This window comes from Colletes latitarsis, chromosome 14 (assembly GCF_051014445.1).
Source record: "Colletes latitarsis isolate SP2378_abdomen chromosome 14, iyColLati1, whole genome shotgun sequence".
NCBI classification, from domain to species: domain Eukaryota; kingdom Metazoa; phylum Arthropoda; class Insecta; order Hymenoptera; family Colletidae; genus Colletes; species Colletes latitarsis.
This window is the reverse complement of record NC_135147.1, coordinates 29,904,331-29,927,097: the sequence shown is the minus strand read 5'-3', so window position 1 is coordinate 29,927,097 and position 22,767 is coordinate 29,904,331. Positions and strand designations below refer to the sequence as shown.

General features: G+C 38.6%; 2 protein-coding genes across 11 annotated transcripts; one reads left to right on the top strand and one right to left on the bottom strand.

Moving 5' to 3' along the window:
• Window positions 1-150: 150 nt before the first annotated feature.
• LOC143349821 (putative Rho GTPase-activating protein CG5521) lies at window positions 151-15,310 on the bottom strand. Of its 10 annotated transcripts, none has more exons than XM_076781378.1 (29): window positions 14,977-15,310; window positions 13,623-13,733; window positions 13,368-13,385; window positions 12,805-12,976; window positions 12,293-12,650; window positions 11,896-12,173; window positions 11,515-11,809; window positions 11,069-11,439; window positions 10,761-10,983; window positions 10,474-10,681; window positions 10,247-10,378; window positions 9,619-9,855; window positions 9,003-9,193; window positions 8,812-8,910; window positions 8,435-8,719; window positions 8,231-8,356; window positions 7,972-8,139; window positions 7,165-7,275; window positions 6,948-7,106; window positions 6,691-6,870; window positions 6,244-6,607; window positions 6,020-6,168; window positions 5,748-5,923; window positions 5,227-5,686; window positions 4,865-5,151; window positions 4,664-4,800; window positions 4,250-4,375; window positions 3,772-3,792; window positions 151-2,946 (listed from the first exon to the last, which is right to left on the bottom strand). In XM_076781378.1, the coding sequence occupies exons 1-29, from the start codon at window positions 15,080-15,082 to the stop codon at window positions 2,786-2,788; spliced, it is 5,709 nt and encodes a 1,902-aa protein (XP_076637493.1). In that variant the 5' UTR covers window positions 15,083-15,310; the 3' UTR covers window positions 151-2,785. The 10 variants fall into 10 exon arrangements, 9 of the variants coding, with proteins under 9 accessions (XP_076637493.1, XP_076637497.1, XP_076637496.1 ...); XM_076781382.1 differs by having other exon boundaries at window positions 4,250-4,348; XR_013081002.1 differs by having other exon boundaries at window positions 2,841-2,946; window positions 4,197-4,375.
• A 723-nt stretch (window positions 15,311-16,033) lies between these two features.
• Window positions 16,034-16,683, top strand: LOC143349822 (uncharacterized). The gene is made up of 3 exons (XM_076781388.1): window positions 16,034-16,142; window positions 16,305-16,467; window positions 16,530-16,683. Exons 1-3 carry the CDS (start codon window positions 16,103-16,105, stop codon window positions 16,663-16,665), a joined length of 339 nt encoding a protein of 112 aa, XP_076637503.1. The 5' UTR covers window positions 16,034-16,102; the 3' UTR covers window positions 16,666-16,683.
• The last annotated feature ends 6,084 nt before the right edge of the window (window positions 16,684-22,767 follow it).

Here is a 22,767-nt window from a genome sequence, read left to right as displayed (position 1 = left end):
AAAGAATTCGTAACTAACAAGAGCGTAACTTCAAATTCAAATTATTCTACTCTTAACCACTCGCGCTAAAATTAATTCACGTACTATTAATCTGTTTGCTAATAATTTTGTACAGAATGATAAACAGGGAAAATAAATTTCCCAGGGAAGTTTCAAGGTTGATTCATCACAATTTTATTGTGCAATAAAATGTACATTCCATTGCAGAAATGTGTACAATTAATACGATATTAGAGAAACCTTTGGGCAATTTTCGTTACAGAAGAATAACGTGTTTTAGATCAATTCCGAATACCGCTAACTATCTAACGCGTTTTGAATACAGAATTATACGTTTTCCTATCCGATTCCTATTCTGTTCTAGAACACTGTAAATCCTGAAAACGTTTTCACGGGTGTTCGAATTTCATAGTACAGATTTTACAGCAGAAATTCCGTTAAAAAGTTCTGAAACGCTACTTGTTAATCTCGGCGCCGCCTGCAATGCTGCGAAATTCTAATTCCACACCGTCTCCATCGGTCTAAAGATTCGAAACGATTACAACTTGTTAAATTCATCGTGAACAGAAAATCAGACACGACTCTATTTGGCAAATAGTAGAATCAGATGACGTGTAGAGCTTCCCTCTCGCAAAGTATAAAACAATTGTTATACATAGATATATGTATAAACTCTTTTTAACATTGACATGGTAGAAGCAATGGATTGTAAACTCGTACCATTTGTACATACACAATTAATATTCGCAAGAAAAATTAGAACAAAATTGGTAGAAATTTTTTGGATAATAAAACAACATTATCTACCGAAGATTTCGTTCATGATTCCCTTGTATTTTCGTGAGTTTCGTTCCGATGTATTGCAAGCGTAATGTCCAGTAAGAAAAATAGATCAGCGCTACGCTAATAATGTTAACAGCAATTTATATATTTATAACATAAATAATAGCAAGTAGTTATTGTAACGGTACTAATGAAAATAGTCAATTAAGTACAGTTTTTAGATACGATTCGTAAAAGCATCCTTATGTAAGACTGTAATAAGTTCTTTTTCTTCTTCTTCCTCTTTATATGTATATATCGAATATACGCATATATAGACCAATAGTTTTTCAATAATATAGCGATACAATGTTTCGCAGAGAATAATTTTCATTAATGATCTCGATACCGTTCGCGAGCTTAACAATTTATGTACAATACATACACGGCTCTTCTCAATTCTACTTCGTTATAAATTAGTGAAAAAATAATGCTGCTTTGGCCATGGTCTGCACATCGGTAATTATTCATCTACATCTTCGTTGCTAACACCTACACTTTTGAATGCGGTTTCTGATAATCTTTAAAATGGTAAAAAAACTCGAAATGTGTTGTCTATTACAATCCCAGCTCGAATACCATCATATCGATATTCGCTACAATATAATTTCTCCCTAAACTCTGATCATATCGACAGCGACCAATAATATATTAATACTTTGATTACTATCACTGTGTTAACATGAATCTTTCCAAAGCAACAGTTTATTACTCTTACTTAACACACTTTTAATTATTCGTTTACTTTCAAAAACTCTTCCCAATTTCGCTTTCTCTCTCACTTTTTCTCTCTTTTTTTATTTATTTATTTATTTATTATTATTTTTTTTTGTTTTTTTTAGATTTATTAACCTTCGGAAATAACACGTTTTGACACATTATTTAAAATACTTATATTTCGAGTATCGTAAAGCACCAAGTACCTGTAACTTTGGTATGACAACAGAACTGTTCCCTAATTGATCTCTTCCTCTACACAATGTACACAAACTAAGACACTGTTAACGCGTAAATTCTAACATGTGGTACCAGTCGTTGAAATCGAATAAAAAAACTTAAATGGAATGCTTCGATCTTTTTTCGGAGATACGTTAAAAATTTACTCAAAGGATATATGTAGAATGAATGAAGCGTAGAAAAGATAAATCGTATGGAATGTAACGTGTAGACAGTTTAAAAAAAAATTCAGACCGACGCGAAACACGAAGTACAACTTATTACAGTACTAATAGATGTGACACTGTTGACTTGTAAAACCTTGACATTAAAAAATAATATTTGATTCTTATCAACACGCCCACAGTCGTGTGTTTTGTGATTACACGATAATTATGTGTTCTTATCACCCATTACATTACAGGAAATAAAAGTTAACATTTTACAAAGGCATGTGTGTAACATCGAGATGCTCGTTATCTTTGATATAAATTAAGATAGAAGCTTTAATCGATATAATTATTTAAGCTTACCTATTCAAGTACAAGGGTAAACTGATCTTAAGAAAGTACTGTACAATGAAAATAGCTGTCATGTGACACTGATAAGTGTATGTATATAACAAATATAGTTACTATTGTATACCTATGATCCATTAAATCTTCTCATATATTTATGTTCCAATAAATTAATATTCACGTTGCAATAAATAAACAACGATCTGTACATTTAATATAAAAATTAAACCTAAGGACGGAAAACAGAAAACGCTAAGACTAATCAGATATTTCAATGCCCACTGTAAAGACAATTTCCAAAATGGTAAGTCACCTGAACCCGCCATTTTAATCCTAACGTACCTACTACCTTCAATGTAGAGTACAGTGGGCCACCTTTTGTATACTATCGTAACGCATTGTGTTAATTAGCATTTTAAAGAATTCTCTTAAATTACAACTTCCAGGATATACCCAGACAACCTCTTGTGCAAAAAATGTTCTTTTTTATCGTATTGATACAAAATTTCTTATTTATATCTTGGACTGTCAGGTGGTGTAGGTTGAGTGCTTGCTCTTTGTTTCGGTCCAGTTTTAAACGACATCTTTTTTACAGGTCTAGGTGAAATTCCATGAAGTGCTGTACTCTCTGGCGTGTCGTTGCTAAACCACACCCTGCTTCCATCAGAAACTGAAAACAAAGTGTCAAAATTCGCTCCAGTTCTTGTTGCCACATACTAATCACGAATCAAAGCACACTAAATAATTACATATATAGCCAAAAACGCAACGATTTCATTTAACATATGCAAATATGTAACAGCAAAACAAAACGTGCAGTTTGCTGAAGTAATTTTTTTGTATAAAAAAAAAGAATAAAAAAAATAGAAATAAAAAAAAACAAATTAAAGGAAACATCCTCTATTAAACAATTTCTGCAATTATTTTCTGTACGTTTTTATTAAAAAAAAAAAAAAAACTGATTTCATGAAACAAAACAAGCAAGCTAGAAAAATTGAATTGTGTGATTTTATACAAAATTTTTGTGACAACAACTGATGTGAAATATTTGTACACTTAGTTTTCAAATTGTAGAACAGATGAATGACTGTACTTATAGATAGAAACATACAACTATGTAATTTACAGAAAGCTATTTGCAATATACAGTGCCATGTAAATATAGAGTCTCGGAAATATTTGTGCAAGTTGCAAATAAATCTTTTTGTACATTCTATATCCATTAGTTCCAGTCTTCGCTTTCATCTCTTTTTAATACTTACTTCTGTTCTAAACTAAAATAAAATATAATACAATATGGAAAAAAAAACGCAACTATAAATCAAAAGGAAAAGGTTTATAATTTATGAGAGTTTCCTAAGACACTATATACACATAGTACTGCACTCTCGATCTATAAAGCAACATTAACCAAAGTATCATCTGTTATGTGACATGAATATAAGGAAATATGTACCAGTCTATGTCTAATATGCACGTAAAAAGGAAATTTTACCTCTGAATAGATTGTGTAAGACTGTCAAACAAAAATATAGTTAAGAGACATGTGAATACCAAACAAATAATAGTTGTACTATATTTGTCATTTGTCTCTGGTCTTGTTTATAAGTGACCATTAGTGTAGATTGAATAAACTCAAAATAAAGCGTGTACTGCTATAATTATTTGTACCGTTTTTTAAACCGATAGAAGTATAGCGTTATGTTTATCCGTTCGTGTAAAATATCATTTGGAGTTTGTTGGACGAAACTTGAAGACAATGCACAAAACTTTGCATTATTAATAACATATTGTAACATATAGAACCACTATCGGGTAGTTTACGGAAGAAAAAATAGAAATAAACAATAGAAACACTTTGTATAGACAAAACGTTGGTAAAAACAACAAAGAAAAAAAATAAATAAATTATAATACTACCTTGTTGGGTGGTGTTACAAGGTGGGTGGGGATTAGTGGACTGAATTAGTCACCTCTATTCGCGCGGTTATCGCTGCTCGTCGCCGAAGAACTTCGTAGACCGGATCGACCCTGATGAGAATCTATAAGCGCTGCTGCGAGGTTTGACGATGCTGTGGATTGCACGCTTGTTGTAGATCCTGACAGTGTGATATTGATAATAATAATAATAAAAATTCACGTCTAGGCTCATGCAAAAACTATTGAAAAAGGTTCACTGTTCAGCTGTAAGCTGTTCAGCTTCTATGAAACGTTCTAAGAAGAAGTCTATCTCGTGACTGCTATAAAGAATGAAAACTGTGCACTGAATTAAACTGCAAATAAACAGGATTTGCACTTAGCTATGTTGCTATTTTATGTGACAGTTCCCTATGGACATGTATAATGGATTTTATAATTCGTTTTCTTACTAATATATACAAACTAACCAGATACGGAAGAAGCTCCGCTGAATGGGCTCGGTGGTTGTACCGGAGAGTACACGTTTGCTGTAAATTCCTCAAATGTGGTTGCTTCTTTATGGTTTCTCATAACAGTATCGATGGACCTCGCTCTCTCTTCGTAACTGAAACATTTCAGATTAGGAGATTATTAAATAAGATCGATGGCATAAATAACGAAACACTTACTAATGTTGATACAACGTAAGCGTAGACCGTTTTGCCCTGCTCGCGGCCAGCGCGGTTGTTCTCACTAATCCGGGTAGAACTTTATCTTCCACGATACATTCGTCAAACAGAGGCCCGAAAAATGGAATCTCCGACTTTCGGGAAATTTGAATTCTATACAATTTGTTGGGTAACGGATATATCACTATTAAAACATCACAAAATTCGGTTGGTATAATATCCCTGCGATAGTCTCTCCAGTGTTCGGACCAAACTATGTGAACCTCGTCGTTGCCAAGATGTCGCGTCTGAAATAATTAAGGTATCTCGTTTCATCGGCACACGCCATCTGTACTGCTTCATGTATGTGAAATAAAATTTACTTTTTGCAATAAACTTTCATGACTGTCGGAAGGCATTCTCGTTGCCACGTGAAAAAGAATTTCGGTGAAGGATGTAGCAAAATAGGGCGCGGTAACGCCAGATGCTTTCCCAGGAACGAGACCACCAAGGAAACCTGTGTGCGATTCAAGTTCGACTTCCCACGCCAATTTCGCGATAAAGTTCTCGTATTCTTTGCTAGCGGTAACGTTGCTTAATATAGAGTTCTTATCTTCCTGACCCTGACTAACATAAATCACTGCTATTTTATGAGTTTCCCTGGACCTTTGACTGTCCAGGTTTCGTAGCTCCCGCAAAAGCTTCTCATTTTTAGACAGTAAATGTAATTTTCTACGTTGCTCCCACCCCGACAGACCCAGATGCGAAAACAGAAGACGGCAGTGATGAAATGGCGCTGGCGGTGGTCGACAAGATGGAGGATTTATTGCTGATGCAGACATGCTGAAACGACAACATACGGATAGATTTGACACAATTACATTACACAGCACAGACAATGTACCTAATATGCTGATTCCAATTATTGATATGCTCTTGTTCCGCATTCCTTTGATTGAGAATGGTCGCGATGGTTTCGCTTTCAAAGTAATGTCCCTGTGGTGGATTAGCAGGAGCATTCAGTGCGATTTCCGGATTGGTTAATACTTCGGGACTCGTGTGCCCTATATATTGTAAGAGCTGAAAGTATCGAATATTAAACCGATAAAAAATCGAACGATTAAATAAGAATTTCCTTTTAATGCTCTATCTTAAAGATTGTGAGATTGGACATACATCGTCCAAGTTATCCATATCGCTCGCACCGTTCGCAAACGTAGGCAATATGTGAGGTTCGCGGTGTCGTATCGTGTGCCGAGGCGTACATGTTTGAGATGTCGTAACGCTGCTCAAATCGTCGCCGTGTATTTTTGTTTTCCATTCGACTGAAACAATTGCTACGTTTAAACCGAAATTTTCATACACGTCAAAACTAATGTATCAATAAGCATCTCCATTACCGTGTTTTGTAAATGCTATCGGAACATCATCGTCTACCGACGGTTGGCTGTATAAAATCGAACTATCCCAAGATGCTTTCCCCGCCAAATCTCGCAACAAAACTCTAACCAACGACGGAGCCGTTGTTAATCCGGCAGTGACACCACCGCCAGGTGCGTCCAACGCGGCCAGCTCGACTAGTGACATTATCACAGAGTTTGACAACATCAGTAATTGTATGTTTGGCGCATGAAAGATGGCGGATGACAATTCATCTCCGTCAATTCCTGGTACATCGTCCAATTCGACAACCAACGAGGATAGTCGCGCAGCTCCGATACCCATTGGAAAATGTCCCAAATGATTTATTAAATGCATCATTACCTAGTAGAAAATTTTAATTTCAATCCATATTTTTGTTTGTTTTTTTTTTCTTTTTTTTTTTTCTAGCGTTCATTATATAATACCATTTTTGCTGCTAATTGGACAGATTGAATATTGCCTCGACGAGGTGATTTAACGCTAATTTCGTCGGCTAAGTTATCCAACGTAATATCGGGATCGAAATCATCGTCTTCGTCCCGGTGATTTTTACCCGAATGTAATAAACCTTTGGTAACTCTATCCTGCACTATATTATCCAAAACCTGTGTATATATAAATTATTTTCATAAGAAAAAGTGGAAAGTACACTTTTCATGGAATACTCTATTATATTACTAACCGTGAACAAAGTCATTAGCAAAGGTTTTCCCTGAAATACACGCAATAAAACATCCGGACCTAGATGCATTGCCCATTCGCCCAAACAAAATAACATTGATATTGACAAAGGACCTCGCCTATCTCGTGTACTCATATATCCAAGCGTTTCTGATAAAATCTGAAATTTACGCAGACGTGAACTCAATTTCTCGTTAAATTTTTTACGCGAAACTCACTTGAATTATTTTAGATGGCACATTCGGATATAGCTCTAAAAGGGTGTCCGCTTTGTCGCACAACAACAGTAGAGAGTCACACGCGACTTGTGCGACAGTGGCATGACTGGCCTACGCAATAAAGAATTAAATGTTAGAATTCACCTATCGTGGTTTCGTCGGTGCTGCACGAATTAGTACTAAATAGGAAACACGTTAATCACTATTATATGTACGTAAGGTATAATGGAATCAGACATTGAAATATCATTGGACATTTTACACACACGACCGTGCAATAGAACCATGCAAGGTTGTAGACATCCTTAAAGACACGTAGACATCAGTCGACAGGTAAATACTGTAACAACACGTAATAAAGGGATCTACACAGGTTGGTTAATCCAAGATAAACTACCTGATCCATTAGCGGGAAACAGAAACCAGCTCTGCGACGGTCTGCTCCTTGCACCCGCTGTCGATCAGACTCAGTGGAAGAGATACTGAATTTCGCGCTACTACTATGACACGTCTACTACGCTTAGTTTAAACATTTTGTTAGATAAATACGCCTTTCTACGGGAATGCAACTACAAATTTTAATACTGATACGCTACATAGTGCTTACTACTTAAAGAGGTATTTTTTCTTTCGGCTAAAAGACGAATTTTTTCTTTCACATTTTTATCCGAAACAACGAATACCCCTTAAATTAAAAAAAACTATATCCGTAACATGCAAAACGCCCTTTAGATCGACGAAACTGTTGACACCGATCTTATTCTTTTATCTATACTCGTATGCCTCCAACAGATTTGAAAAACTTACCCTGAGCGCCAAGAGAAGAACTGTAACAGATTCTGGGATCCGCGGATGTTGATTCTTGTAGCACAATTCTCGGTACACAAACATCGCGATGCTTGAAAGAGCCACGCATCTTGCGATACCAGTTGGTTCACGCCTACAGCTTCTTAAAAGAATCGTGATTATATGTTCCTAAAATAAAACGTTCTGTGTAAGATATATCCGTGGTTGAGTTTCAATCTGTTGGGTCAACGAAACGATGAATGAACAAAGAAATAAACACCTTTGCGTCTGGACACGTCATGGTGAGAATATCCGTTGGGGTAGGTTGCAATACAGGCAATTTAATTGTAGTAGCAGGCAACGATAATAGCGACCCAATTATTGAGACAGCTTCTGTTCTCGGTGCCTGCAACATTTCCATGTTGTTTCTAGTTTTATAACCATACGATTTTTACACGAAGCCGTTATGCAATTTATGTTATACCTCGATATCCTGACTACTTAATATTACATTAGCAGCATGAATGTAATCCAAGATCAGTAGACTAGAGCCGGGAAGATTCAAACTGAATAACCTGGGTCCAGTATATTTGACCAACACATGTAGTACTTTACTGTCGTTGCTAACGATACCGTTGTGAACCGCGCGATAAAAAAGGGTCAAGTGTTGTTTCGGTAAGTTGATGTCCTGCGGCTGAACTGTCAAAAGACAGATCAAACGGTATGCTGCTAATTTACCAATTTGGTATTGATCGGGAAGTTGTATCGCCTAGAAGTGCATAATTATAACATTTTTTTGTTGGCTAGTTCCAGAGCCAACTAGGGTAATTTGAATACAATAAATGATAATAAGCTAACAACCTTAAAACACCATGGAGCAATAACTGTTAACGGAGGTATAAGTTCTGGAGCTGGAGGGGTTGCTTGATTGTCTCCAGATACACCTTGATTTAAACGAATCTATTTCACAGTAAGAAAGTAATGTTAAAGTTCGATTATAGAAATCAGTGTGATTGTTGTGACAATATGTAGAATATAAAACAGATTCTGACTTTTATAAGCGTTTGCGTAAGTTGAACGAGGTAGTCCATGACTTGACCGTGCAGGGAAGGATCTTGAATGTTATTTACATCCCCTAAGGCAGATAACATTCGTCGCCATAATACGACCGCTACATCGGGTAACCATCCGCGAACACCACCACCTGCCATAACAGATCTCCTTTCCGATGCATCGTTAGTGTCTGCAAAGTAATCGTGCAATTATAAAGATAATAAACAATATAAAAAATAACATCAAAAGAAACAAATATATTTAAAACGATTGTACGTGGAACCTTAATTTCCAACTATATCGAGTCGCGCAATGTAAATAGAAAAACGATTTCTCGTGTAAATAGGAGGCTCGTTAATTTGCGGAAATATAAGCGAAGCATATGAGTAAAAGTATAAATTATTCTCCCAATAAAAATATTTCACTGTTAGTATTACACTTGTGAGATATGCGTCATAAATAACAAGAAACATGAAAATTATTTTGAAAATCGTAAATATGCTCACACGATGTTATGTCATTGTTTTAAAAAAATGAAACCGAATAAAATTGATAATAAAAGTTCTGAGACTTGACCAACCACTTAATACAAACAGCAGCAAATCGTGTACTTACCGATACTACTGCCGTCAATGTTTTCTATTTGTATCGGACTGTCTTTGTTGCTGTCAACCCCACTGCTGGGCGTCGGAGAAGGGCATCGCGGCGACGGTGGTTCGCTATCGACTATGACAATGCTATCCAAGGATTTAGCGCGTCTGTTCGGTAACATTTTTCTGCCAGTTCCTGACGACGATGTGGAACCACTTGACAACAACCGCGCCATGTCTTGCTCTATCGATAGGGGGAGTACTGCGCGTGTGGAAATTGTTTACACTTAATACACAAATAAGCCACAACCACTGAAAGAAATATGTCTGTACCGAAATGACTTTAATCGGACGATCCGTTGGCTGAAATTAGGAGCAAGCAGAAAAGAAGAAATGATGGGGAATGTTACGAATAAAAGGGTACAAAGGGAAAGAGAATGAACGAGACGAGACGAGACGAGACAAGTGTCTGGCTGACACCAGACTGGTTATTTTTAAACCGGTGTCGGCATTAAAGCGAAAAAGTAAGAGACAAAGTTATAAATAAATTGCAACGCACTGTCAGCAACACAGATGGCACTACCGAATTACATAGGTCACCAAAGTTTAATCGAGAAAAAAAGTACACGCTGGCTTTCTGGTGAATTACTCACCAGGAATGCCGCTGTGCACTGTGTGGGTACGATTTCTGTGAAGCTTCGTCCGCGCTTTTCCATTGTATATAGTGTTGTCGCTCATACTGCGCGGAAGGGGTCGTACTTTCCTCAAGTCTCGCATCGGATGGTCTATTTAAAGCAAAGAAACATTTCGTGTTACTGAAAATAACGTACAAACCCGAGATCGTAAATAATAAGTGGAGCGTTGTTTCGGTATTTATTACCAGTAACATTTTCTTTAGTCACAGCATTATTTTCTTGATCGACACTTCCTTTGCGAGGTGGTTGGACACTCCCCGTGGAAGCGGCACGACTTCCAACGCCGCGACGCCTTTTAGTCTTTTGCTCGCTCAGTCTATCCAATGGCAGATCGTTTAAATCCAAATTGTACACGTGCCTGGCAAGTACCCTCGTCAAGGTATCCAGCGTTTTCTACAAGAGAAACAACAACATTGTAATCTACAGGGGCATATATGCATAGAATAAATATTTTTTACTCTATTTAACTTACTGCCCACTCTCGAATCAACTCCTCCCATTGCGTTAAAGACGTTAACACGTCCAGAAACTGATCCCATAACTGGGTAGAGATAATTACGTTCAGATTGGCTTTAATCCACGTGACGATTAAAGTCTGAAATATAGCAGGTGCAAGTTTGCCGCCAATGCTTTCCTGAGCTTTGCGTCGAGACGATTTCTCGTTCAGAACGAGCGATGTTATTTGTAGCAATACCCTTATGAATAGACAATAATCAAGAGATACGTAAGATATACCATGCTTCATTTGCACTGGTATGAAATAACGCATAATACATTTACCTAAGCAACTGTTCCCAAGTGCCTGGTTCTAATCTAGAATGCATAACGACGTAACGATACACGTTTAAAACTCTTTTGCAACTATCCGTTTGTTCTTCGAGCAACGTCGGAGATGCATTTGGTCCAGAATGTTCTAAGAAGAATACATTAGAAGCTTGCGTAATGAATACTTGTAGAACATTTTGTAAACCCGCTCTTATAAACAAATTTTCCCTGTGTATAGCACCGAGGTAAGAATCGTTCCTCAATCTCGTTTGACGATAAGATTCAGATGGACTTTTATCAATATCGTTCGTATCCTTTTTAAAAGTCTCGTCCAAGTCTCTTTCTTTGTGACTATCCAATGATTCTAACATGAACGGAGGAAGCTCCTGGTAAAGAAACACAATGTGCATTTTCATAATAGGAAAGCTCCTCGGATAACAGATTTCAGAACGATTACTCACATTCATTTGAATCCAATCTTTGTAAACGGCTATAGCCTTTCTTATAGCACCAGCATGATTAAAGTCCAGAAGAAATGCTTGTCTGTACAGTTCGTGAACGAAATTCACGTTATCTCTGTTACTGTACAGAACTTCTCTAACTAGCGTAACGGCCGAGACGGTATTATCTTCCTGATTTTGATTTTCTGGTTGAGACATAGACGATTCGGGCGACAGTAAACTCGAATCAGACGAATTCTGTGTAACCGATACGCGACGAAGTTCCGAATCCGTATTTTCTTCGTTCGGAGTTGTGCTGAAGGAAACATATTTATATCAACAGTCGCATACCATCGCTGGTACAATGCACAAGTAATAGTATACTTTGAACGTTTGCAATACCTATGCGAAAGATGTGCGAAAAGACCATCTTTTCTAGCGATATGCGTAAAACTAGCAATCCATTTTATCAACGCAACTTTACATAATACATAATTATCCTGACTTTGATTTGTTGGTTTACGCATCGTAGGCAATTCTAAATTAGGTTTGTACAAGGAGAAATTATCGTCAAACTCGGGACAAATATGACGAAGGTATGCAACTTTAAAACGTTCTAACAAAAATTGAAAAGTCTTGTGCTGTCGTGAAGATTTATCCCGCCATTCTATCTTCATGACCTGTATAGAAGATAGAAACAAAACTCGGATGTAACACGCTACCAAATCGCACTGCACAGATACGAGCAAAAGCTTACTAAAATAACGCGCGAGTATTGTTTTTAAACATATAAGTATACCTGAGTGACCATAAATTCAAGTAATGCTTCTAAAAAACGAACAGTCTCGTTATCGAGAGGCTTCTCCCCGCTTTGCGGAGGTAAAATGGGCCCTCCGTCGACCGGAGTGACGGGACATTGGTTCGAGGCATTGTCATGGAAAGTACTTTGCGACAATTGCGTATCATAAAATTCTTTCTTATCTCTATCATCACAACCAATTACTTTTGCAAGTTTATCCCTCTTTCCATCCGCCTTACGTTCGGACTTGTAAGGAGATGGCTGCTGGGGTGGAAACCCTGGTACCAAACTCGCAAACATTTGATGTATATGCTCTGGTGCATTTTCGCCAAGCGCTTGGTACCATAAAATAAAATACCTGAAATTAATTTTGAGCACATTATGCACAGATGTTGACAAATGCAAGAATTCCGACGCTAAAACATATTTTTTTACACTCATGCATCAGATTATATTTTACACAACACTGTAATGCACTCAAAACATTTACATATGATACGTTTTTAATGTACCTTAAGGCTTGTCTACGAAGTTTCCAACTATTACCAGGATGTAAAAGTTTTTGCAAAATTCTTGCCAGACTGTGACATTGCCATCTCCTATTAAGAAGCTCAGGGAGAAGTGTCAAAACTTTCTCTAAGAGCTGCAATACTTGCTCTAATTCCTCCCTGTTTGCTTTATGTGCTATAAAGGAGTTAATATCTTCGATAATATATCATATTTGTCTGCTTAAGTCTTTGATTACATTACATTGACGATGAATAAAAAAAATGATACAAAAAAAAGCTCCAATGTGAAGGTTTTCTATCTACATGCTAGTTATAAATAGACCTGGGATTACTTCTGAAATTATATTACATATGTTTCTAAGTTGAGAATTCAAAAGATTATTAAATAAATAAACTATGTAGATTCGTAATTTCGCGATTATGGAAATTGCGAATACAGAGACTTTCCGACCCACCCCAAGTTATAACAACAATGTATTTATACAATCTGATGTATCAATTGTATTAATAGAACTCAGACTACAACATGCCAGGAACATAAACATAGTCATCTGTCTTTTACTCACCAATGTGGAAGGAAAGTTCTGGCAGCAAAATAGAGAGAAAACAAGCAAATAGTAAAATAAGTATGATACTTGGGATTAGAAAAATTATATATGTAAAATTTGATACATTCGTTACAGTCATACTTCTATAAATAAAACTGCACTCGGTAACATCAATAGGAAGAGAAATTGTAGTTGTGTATACATTTATTTGCCAATGCAGTTTTAATTCATATTATCAAGAGATAAACTATTTATGTCAGTGAGTGGTCTTACCTCTTTGCCGTAGGTTTGTTTCAGCTGACACGAAACAATCGTACAGAATAAAATATACATGACTGAAGTTGCCTTCAAAGAACCCCTTTGCCTCATCAGTGTCCACATTTTCTGCAAAACAAGACAGCAGACTTTTTAGTAAAAAGAATTGTTAAAAGATTTTATTAACATTTAATTTTTTACAACATCAATTAAGGGTAAAACATGTTGACTTGTGCTATTAACATTAACATCAGAGAACAGTAATTCTATCAGACTACATATTAATAAACGTTTACTATAAGTTAGATAAGATCAGAAATTAGAGCTACTATTCTTTCATAAGAGGTTTGGTTTATAGGGAGAGCTGTGGAACCTCTATTACATCATCACTGGTCTTGTGCACCTGTACTTATATAGTAGAACTTCTTTTTTCCTTCTATGTTCTCATATGACCATTGCAAATATTGTCCTTATGCATAGCTACACGTAATGATAAAAACATAAACTAATACAGTATCGATCATGTAATATTACATATCCTTACAATTTTTTTCTTTAGATTAAAATTTAAAAAATTGATTAAAACATTTATGTTTTCATATATCAAAATTAAAAGTTCTTCTCTAAAAAAATCTATCGAATATATTTGATAGTGATATTTCACAAACAAGCTACAAGATACTGTATTGATTAACGATGATTAAACATTTAAGCATGTACCACTATCTATGTGTAATAATAATGTAACATTAGATGGAATTGGAGGCCATGGTAGGTTGGTTAGTGTGGTTATGCGGTTTGGTGATTAGATACAGACTGCCTCTCAATACCATGATCCCTGTATTCTAATTGCACGCAGGCAAATTATTTTCATCTCAAAACCGAGCATAAAACAACGTTAAACAATGCTTGGAGATTAACCATTTTCAAAATAAAATAAATATGCAATATCGATAATGTAACATTATCATTAATTTATTACTAAATTTGCATTTCGAGATTTAATTGCTCGAATTATATTTTCATTCTGTAGACAACGTGCTGATCAAGTTCGGAGCATGTTTTTTTCGAAAAATATCGCAAATGCTATAACAGCTGATGGAAGAAGTAGACCAGGCATCGTGGCAAATGGAAAAATTCATTTGACCGAATTTTTCAACGAACAAGTTCTACGATAACGTTAATAGAGTCTCGGCGTGTTGATGCGTAGGCGGCAAATGCTAACAAAATTGCCGCCCCTCTCCTTCAACCGTCGTCATGTTCATTAGCTCGCGCTGTTAAACTGGTTATTCGCGTTTAATTTCCACGACGAATTAACGTTTGGGCTTAATTACGAGGCGCCGTGTATTGGGTGCAAAAAACGTGTGCTCACCTAATACGATTTTAAGGTGCTTGAACCGAGTCGCGCTATCCTTTTTAACATCCTGAATCTTCAGTGTTGACTTTTTGACGTCTGCATGAAGTTTTTTGCTGAACATGGTTCAATGCGAGCCGCCGCCGGCCGCGACGACAAGAACTATCATCGATGGTGTACAAAGTGGTCCTCATGGATACAGGCCGACTAACTATGCACTGTCACCATGTCAGGGACTCGAAAAACACAGCCCCTTTTATCACGGTCGGCGTCAAATTTCGCGAGCACACACACCTCCGATCAGATGTACGTGGCAGCCATCTTGACATCCTCGCCGCGCACTGCTCATAACCTGTCGGGGCAATGACATCATCGTCGTACGGTTAATTCGTTTTTCCTTTCCCCTTAATTTTCAACCTACACGAAAACCACGCCTCCGCGACCAAGCGTGTCTCGTTGAAGCATTTCGTTACCGTTCTTCTATTGAATCAATCTTCTTCTAATTAAATCTTGGTTTAAGTACTCGCTACTGCTTTCAGAACGTTGAAACTGAATTTTTTTAAAAGCTGCCGCTCTCGCACTGCATTACCAACCAACGGTGGTGTCGTTCATTCTTACCATTCGTGTTTCTCAAATTGTGCTCCGCGAACTTGAAACTAAAAAAAAGAAACATATTATGTAGTGGGAGATAAAGACATTCTCCATAGTATTTTATTCTTATACTGTAACAGTAAAACATTCCTTAACATTTATAGCCTATTCCTTGCTTGTTAATCAACTGATGTTAAATGTGACAGGAAGTAGTAAATTTGATCAGATTCTTTGAAAGCCAAGTTTAGAAAATAATTTCAAACAATTCTTAGAGAACTTGCATCGTATGGTAAATACTTATTGCGTGTAGAATTCTGTATCATCAACCGAGTTATCATTGCAACGCTGTTTGTCACTAGAAGACCGATTCATGTATGTTCGTTTGTCTAGTGATATTTCCAAAACGGAAGTGACGTTTTCAGATTCAACAGAATTGGCGGTATTATACTTGAAGGTTATGTCGCAAAATGATGAGGTCTTTATTAAACTGGCATTTAATCAACGCATTAGCGTTAGTCAAAAACAAAAAGTGATAGAATTTTGGAAATTTTGTATGTCTGTGGGTCATCTGAAACCTTTTGAAATACCGCCAGGTATAATCATATTTAAATTATGCATTTCTAACGTGTATTCATAGACTATCGATAAAAATAAAGATAAAATAAATTATCGGTTACTGATTAAGAAAATATTTAATGTCTGTTTAACCACACGAAACCCTAAAAGTATACATTTTAGTTTAAAAAATTTCGTAGATAAAAAACCATTACAGGAAGAAGATACCGTTGAAGAACCTTCAAGATTAATCAGAACAATGTGGCACGATCAATTAAAAGTTTTTCATGAACACGGATTGGATAAAGCAGCTCTTGCTGCGACTGAAACGTGCAAACTTTGTGAAACTAATGACAATAACATGTAAGTGCTATCAATGCAAAGTCAATTAAAATCTAATATTATTGTCTATTTGGTTTAAAAAGATGCATGGAATTCGCTGACACGGTGCAGCAACCGTACGAAGAACTATTGGACGATATGAGAACCTTCGACGAAAAGTTAAACGAGAAAACAGAAAATGGTGGCAAAATAGAACGGAAAATATCTTCTATATTGTAAATCAGTAATTTTGTTTGTAAAATGCACAACGAAATAAATTTTTGTTTACCAATAGTCAACATAAACGGATTGAAATACTATGGGTGTGTATTTCTTTTATAGCAAACATTATTTTCAATGTTTGCATTGCTGGGGAAACCGTATAGATCAATTTGAACAGGAATCTTTCGTTTCGTTACTGGACAATTGCTATACTAATAATATTGTTGATTCTAATGGTGTTGTCCATCTCTGACGACAAGTTAAAGCCAATTAAGAGGGAAAAAGAATCACGAATCATATATAAATTATAGAGTGGGATACATGGTTCTGAAGTTCCGTACAGTATCGAATTTCTGTGGTACAGGAGGTCGACGTTGTTCGGTTCGAGCAAGGTGCTCTGCCACAAGAGCCATGAATGAACCTGAAAATGCTGAATCCTTGCACGACATCTGGCCTTCCGAGTCTCTCGCGTTACCTCCTTATTGCTACTTCACCGCGTATTCTAAAATTCGTACGTATAATTTAGTAAAGTTAGGTCGACAAACGTTCATATTCAAGTGTTTATGTATTACCGAAGACAAATGATACTTGTTCTGCTGTACAGAGGCAATGAAATACTATCGAAACTTAATGGACAAGTATGTATAATATGCATCTGTGATTGCATATTATGACAGTACTAAGTATTTATACATACATTACCGTCCAAAAGCTTAACAAAAAATTTCTTTGTCAATAGATCGAAAGTGAACCCCGTAAAAAGAATTCGATAATGATTGAATAAAATTGTGCAATTGGATATCAATTATCGTATAATATGACTAACATCGCGATGGAATTTGAACAACAATGGAAAGCAGAAAATGTCTCGATGATCCTCTCGATAAATTTGGTTGTAATTTCCCTCCGACGGGTCGTGTAACGATATACACTGCGAAACCTTATTTAAACAATCGAAACGAGTTCGTCGATCAGAATAATTTTCGAAAATGTGTATCGAATACGATTCGATCGTTCTTGACGAACATCGAGTGATTATACGTTGATGAGAAATTGCAAAACAATGCCCAAGATAAAAATTGATATACATATACATATGTACTTTCTCGATACGATGTCCTCGTTGTGCGAATACAAAAAAAAATGCAACACGCGTAACATAACGCGGATGCAACGAGGCGGGTTAGCTTCGCGCTTCGGTTAAATAAATAAACGCGATGCGAGGCAAAACAAGAACAATTAAAAAAAAAGTAAAATATATACACAGTAGCTGCAAAATGTTGTTGTTAACGTTTCGTCTATTCAAAGAGATACGATAAAATGATAGTTTGACTGGAAACTTTTGGCAGCCACTGTATACACGCCGAGCGGGAGTATGGGGATGCAAACAAATCGAAGGTAAAAAAAAGAAGGAAGAAGGATCGACAAGCTCGATCCGAACGACATCGACGTACGTTAACTTTCATCGAGCGCACACCGGAGACAATGAGGGTAAAAATAGAGGAGAAGACGGGTAGGACTCACGTGAAGAGACAAAAGAGTGGCACACAGCGCTGTCGGAATGGGGGGTCGAGGTGGGCAAGGAGGGGGTCCCGTTGACGGAGATTCGACGAAGCAGAGATGTTTAATCGGTGCTGGCCCGCATCAGGTTGATCGGGGACCCCCCAGCCGGGTGTTCCGAGGGCGACGCCGACGACGACGTACGACGACGAGGACGAGGACGAGGACGAGGCCGGGAACGGGAACGTGGGCCTATGATGACGGCTGGAAGAGAGGGGGGCGTAAACGGAACCGGGGTGGGTACCAGGGGAGAGGCTGCGCCGTGCCGATGAAGCGAACAATGGAGGCGGGATGCTCATTTGTCTGCGGGCATTGTTGTTCACCCGGCCGGAAACACGAGCTCCGTGCTCTCCTTTCTCTCTCCCTCTCTCTGCGGCCCCCCTACTCCACCCCTCCGTCACTCCCCTTCTCGATCGTTTTACCGTGGCTCCATGGTACCCCCTACCCGTTGATTTTCCGCTGCGTTCGACGGAACGATGCTACCAATCGTACCTGCGATTTTGCAGATGGACTTAACTCTTCTTCAGATTACTGAAATCATACAAATGAATTTTAGCCAATGTACAAAGCAAAGAAAAATTACGCTTTACCTATTAGCAAAATGATGTGGTCTCTTGGTAGGTCGAGTCATCAGCCCTTATTTATTTCTAAGGCCTCAGCCCGACAAAGGGTTGCGTTCAACCCGCAAGTCACGAGGTCACAAACTGTCCTCCGGGGTACGAAGGCAACATTTTCCAGGTCTTTGATCTCCCCCGATCATCGACACCATCGTATCAATCAAGATCCCGCGCCACCCGACTCATCGACCCATTTTCATCGGGGTCCACCAGACGCGCCGTCTCCTCGAAGTTCGGACGGTTTCTAGATCGCTTCTAATCGGGGACGATCGATCCCCGAAAACGAGCGTGGCACGCCGAGGAACTGAAAAACTGCCGATCGGTTAGAGGGGTATGTGAGGGGACAGAACGGGAGAGGGGGGGAGGGATTTTTAGGAGACCAGCGTCGAAAAGGGCGCTTGTAGTTTACATCGGATGCCCACCGATGCGGACGGTAGCCATTTTGAATACGGGGCCAGGTTTCGTGGCTTCTCTCCTCTGTTCTGGCGGGGGCGAGGGGGAGGGGGAGGAAGAGGACCTGGCCAGAAGGGAACGACGAACGCGAGGGAGGGCACGGAGGGTGGCTTCTGGCTCATTGGGCAGACGTACAAATTCGTCGCGACGTATCCGTGGATTACGTGAGGGCCCCGCCACGTTGGTCCCCGAACTTCGGTACCACTTCGTGGGCCTTGCACAGCACCGGGAATGCCGTGGAGAGGGGGATACGTCCCCGTCTTATCTTCGACATCGGTCCCGAGCTTCCTTCTTAACGGGTGACCGGACACGAGCTACGCTCGTACGCGACCCGTCTCGTTCAAACGACTCCCAATCTTCTTCCCCGTGCGTGGGCCTTTGTGCACGCGTCCTCCCCAACGGCGATGCTCAAAATCATGGCCTACCAAACGATAAACGACCTACGATCGATCATTTATTACAGAAAAATTGCAGTACCGATATAGAAACGCAATAGATTTCATGTGCATATCTATAGATTATTATATTCCCTCCAGTGTACCAGGGCACAATCTGTTGAGAAGTAAAGCTGTCAACAACGATTCGTTTCGATTAACTAATATAGTTATTTCATTATTTTATCAGTCTGGTAGTAGCCACGGTTAATAGTGCTGCGTCGAATTCGATCGATTATTATCGAATATTCGTGGCCTGGAAGTCAGTGAAGCGGACGTGATACTGACTATTCGTCGAGAAATATACCAAAATGCCCAGAATAGATCCAGCATAGAATGGATACGAGAAAATTAATTGTACACGCACGCGCGCACGTTCCATTGTAGCTTGCAACTCGATGCTTGCTCTGTGCACGTATAGTATTGCAACATGTAGCCAACTAATAGAACACAACATTGTACTGGTGGTTCTATTCTAGGCTACGAAGTGTCGGTCGGTGATCGGTGGTTGTAAATCGAATATGTATGCACCTTGGAGCGCCAACAATAAATAATATCCGACGCGTATCATTGTGGAAAAACGATCGATCGATGGATCGCGGATTTCGTGCGTCCGTGGCGTAAATCAGTAGTCATCCCCCTGGAAAAAAAGAGAAAACTTTTAGTAAAACAATGGAAAGTACTGAAAGAAAAATTGTTCACGGTTGGCAAAAATATTGACTTTCGTCGAGCAACAAATTTCCACTCGATTTATTTCGCTCGAAACAAAAGCATCGATCCCCCGCGATAGATGATGTTTGTCGCTGGTAAATTGATACATTTAAATATCGCAAAAAATGTTATCGTACGATACGGGGTAAATATTGAAGAATATTTATTTGCAAAAATGTTAGAAACCTTTCGACCAAGCATCGCAACGCAGAGAGTTTCGAACTTAACTGATAAGGACTGGATCCATTTGCAATTTAATCGCCGCGCCGTCGCTTCTCACCTGTTAAAACAAAGCGTTTTATCTCGTAGCGACGTTCCAGACGCAAAATGGCCATCGTGCGTAACGCGAACGACCAGCATCGGTGGAAAGATTACTTTGTGCCAGGACCGGCTCCCGAAAATCGGGGTCGTTGGCATGTAATTTTACGGACGGATAATGTGATGTTAATAGAATGGAATATTGGCCGGCAGTCCCCATAAATCATGGTTAATTTGGCAGAGCCATTCGTTCTAGCGAGCCTCTCTACTCCTGCCCACTTTTTCGTCATCATCGTTCGGTTCCTCCTTTCGCCAGTCCTTCGACTCCTCGTCTAGTGGCTTCTGTCGGCCGAGAGAGGATCGTAAAACGTGGGCCCTTTTCGATGACCCTGGGACGCTCCAGATACAGCCCTTCTATTCTCGTTTCACTCTTCCCTTCTGTCCGCGCGGTTCCACGCCACTTGCAAAACCATCTTTTTGCCACGAAACTCTCCAACGCGGCCACGCACAGTTTTTGTTCAGATTGTTCAGGATACAGCGTTTATAAAAGTAATGGAATCCTTTCGTTACGGTAGAACCCCATCTATCAAAATGTATAAGAACGCTTTTACGTGGAGGTCATTCTGATCCTGGATGTTCAAGATGTTAACGCTACTGATACTGGACATTTAAAACAAGTTCAAGTATAGACCACAATTAACTGTGGGATCTGAAAGTAAATTTGATATGAAGTTAAGTTATAAAATACATAGAATGTCGTTAATGCAAGTGCTTATTACCACTTCACTTTCTGCAGATGTATATCTTTTAATTAAACGGTCGAACGTTACCGGTAAATACGTACTCCTTCGTCGAATCATTAGTTCCGTCATTTAGTCAAAATTACGTTTTCATTGAACGCGACAGGTGGACAGGCTACCAGTGGGCCCATTATAAAAATAATGACCGACATGCCTGTTAAAATGTAAATTTTACAAAATATTCGTTGCAGCAAACCCTGCAGGAAAATTACGGTATAATTCAATTAACCTGTGCTATCGAATTACTCCTAACAGAAAATTATGGTATCTTCGAATACCTTGTGGAATTAGACGAATTTGTTAGAATTGAAACTAAGAGTCTTCATTCTGGTTTAATATTTAAGAACGCGATTCTGAGGAACCAACGGACTCTTAAAAGAGGTCCGTGGGAAAAAGAAACAACAACGATAAGATTATCAACGAAAATCGTTCGCCGCCCCGGAGTTCTCGCTATTGCTATCATTCTAAAATAACCCTTTACGTCAAATCAGACCGCCGACTGTGCTTCGTTTAATTCCATTTTCGTTCTGTCGTAAACAATGATGTCACGCCTAGCGGCCACCGGCTCTTTGCCGGATGTTATTCTTCAATTAATGTGTGCCTTATCGACGCTCGCAAGATTCTTGCCGTCGCCTCTCCCTGGAAAGAATCTTATTCAGCGACTACGGTCACGAAATGCTACACTACCCTCCCCCACTTTCGGTACGCCTTTATATCTGTTCTTCAAATGATGATCGAGGGAAAACATCCAGATGCTTGCAGCGTTCGATCACATTTTAAGCCTCTGATCCATTTTGTAGTGACTCATACGAGTCATTAAATTACATAATTTTCCATCGTTTCCTCTCAGTTGTTTCTTCGTTCGAACAGCCTTCTGCTTTTAATATTTTCACTTCCCTAGAATAGATACGTATACATATAATAACATCTTCCACTTGTGGAATACATGGGGCATATTAATTTGCAGTCCAGTAAACGAGATTATGCAATAAATATCATCGCGTTTAATCGAGTGTCAAGATTCAGCGATTAGATGCACCGCTATTTAATTATAATTGTAGAACCGTAAATCGCTTTGCAGAAAATAGCCACTTCCTGGAATTCGTCGTTCCGATTCGCGCCGCGTTTCCGCAAATGCGGCGTGCCGCGTTCGCTGGAGCGAATCCCCATGCATTGTTCTCGCAATTTGCCATGTAAATTCGATCGGGGCACGATTAACTAGGGGTCCCATCGGAACGGGCCCGGATCGTCGACGTCCAGCTAGACGTCGTTCCGTTGATCGATCTT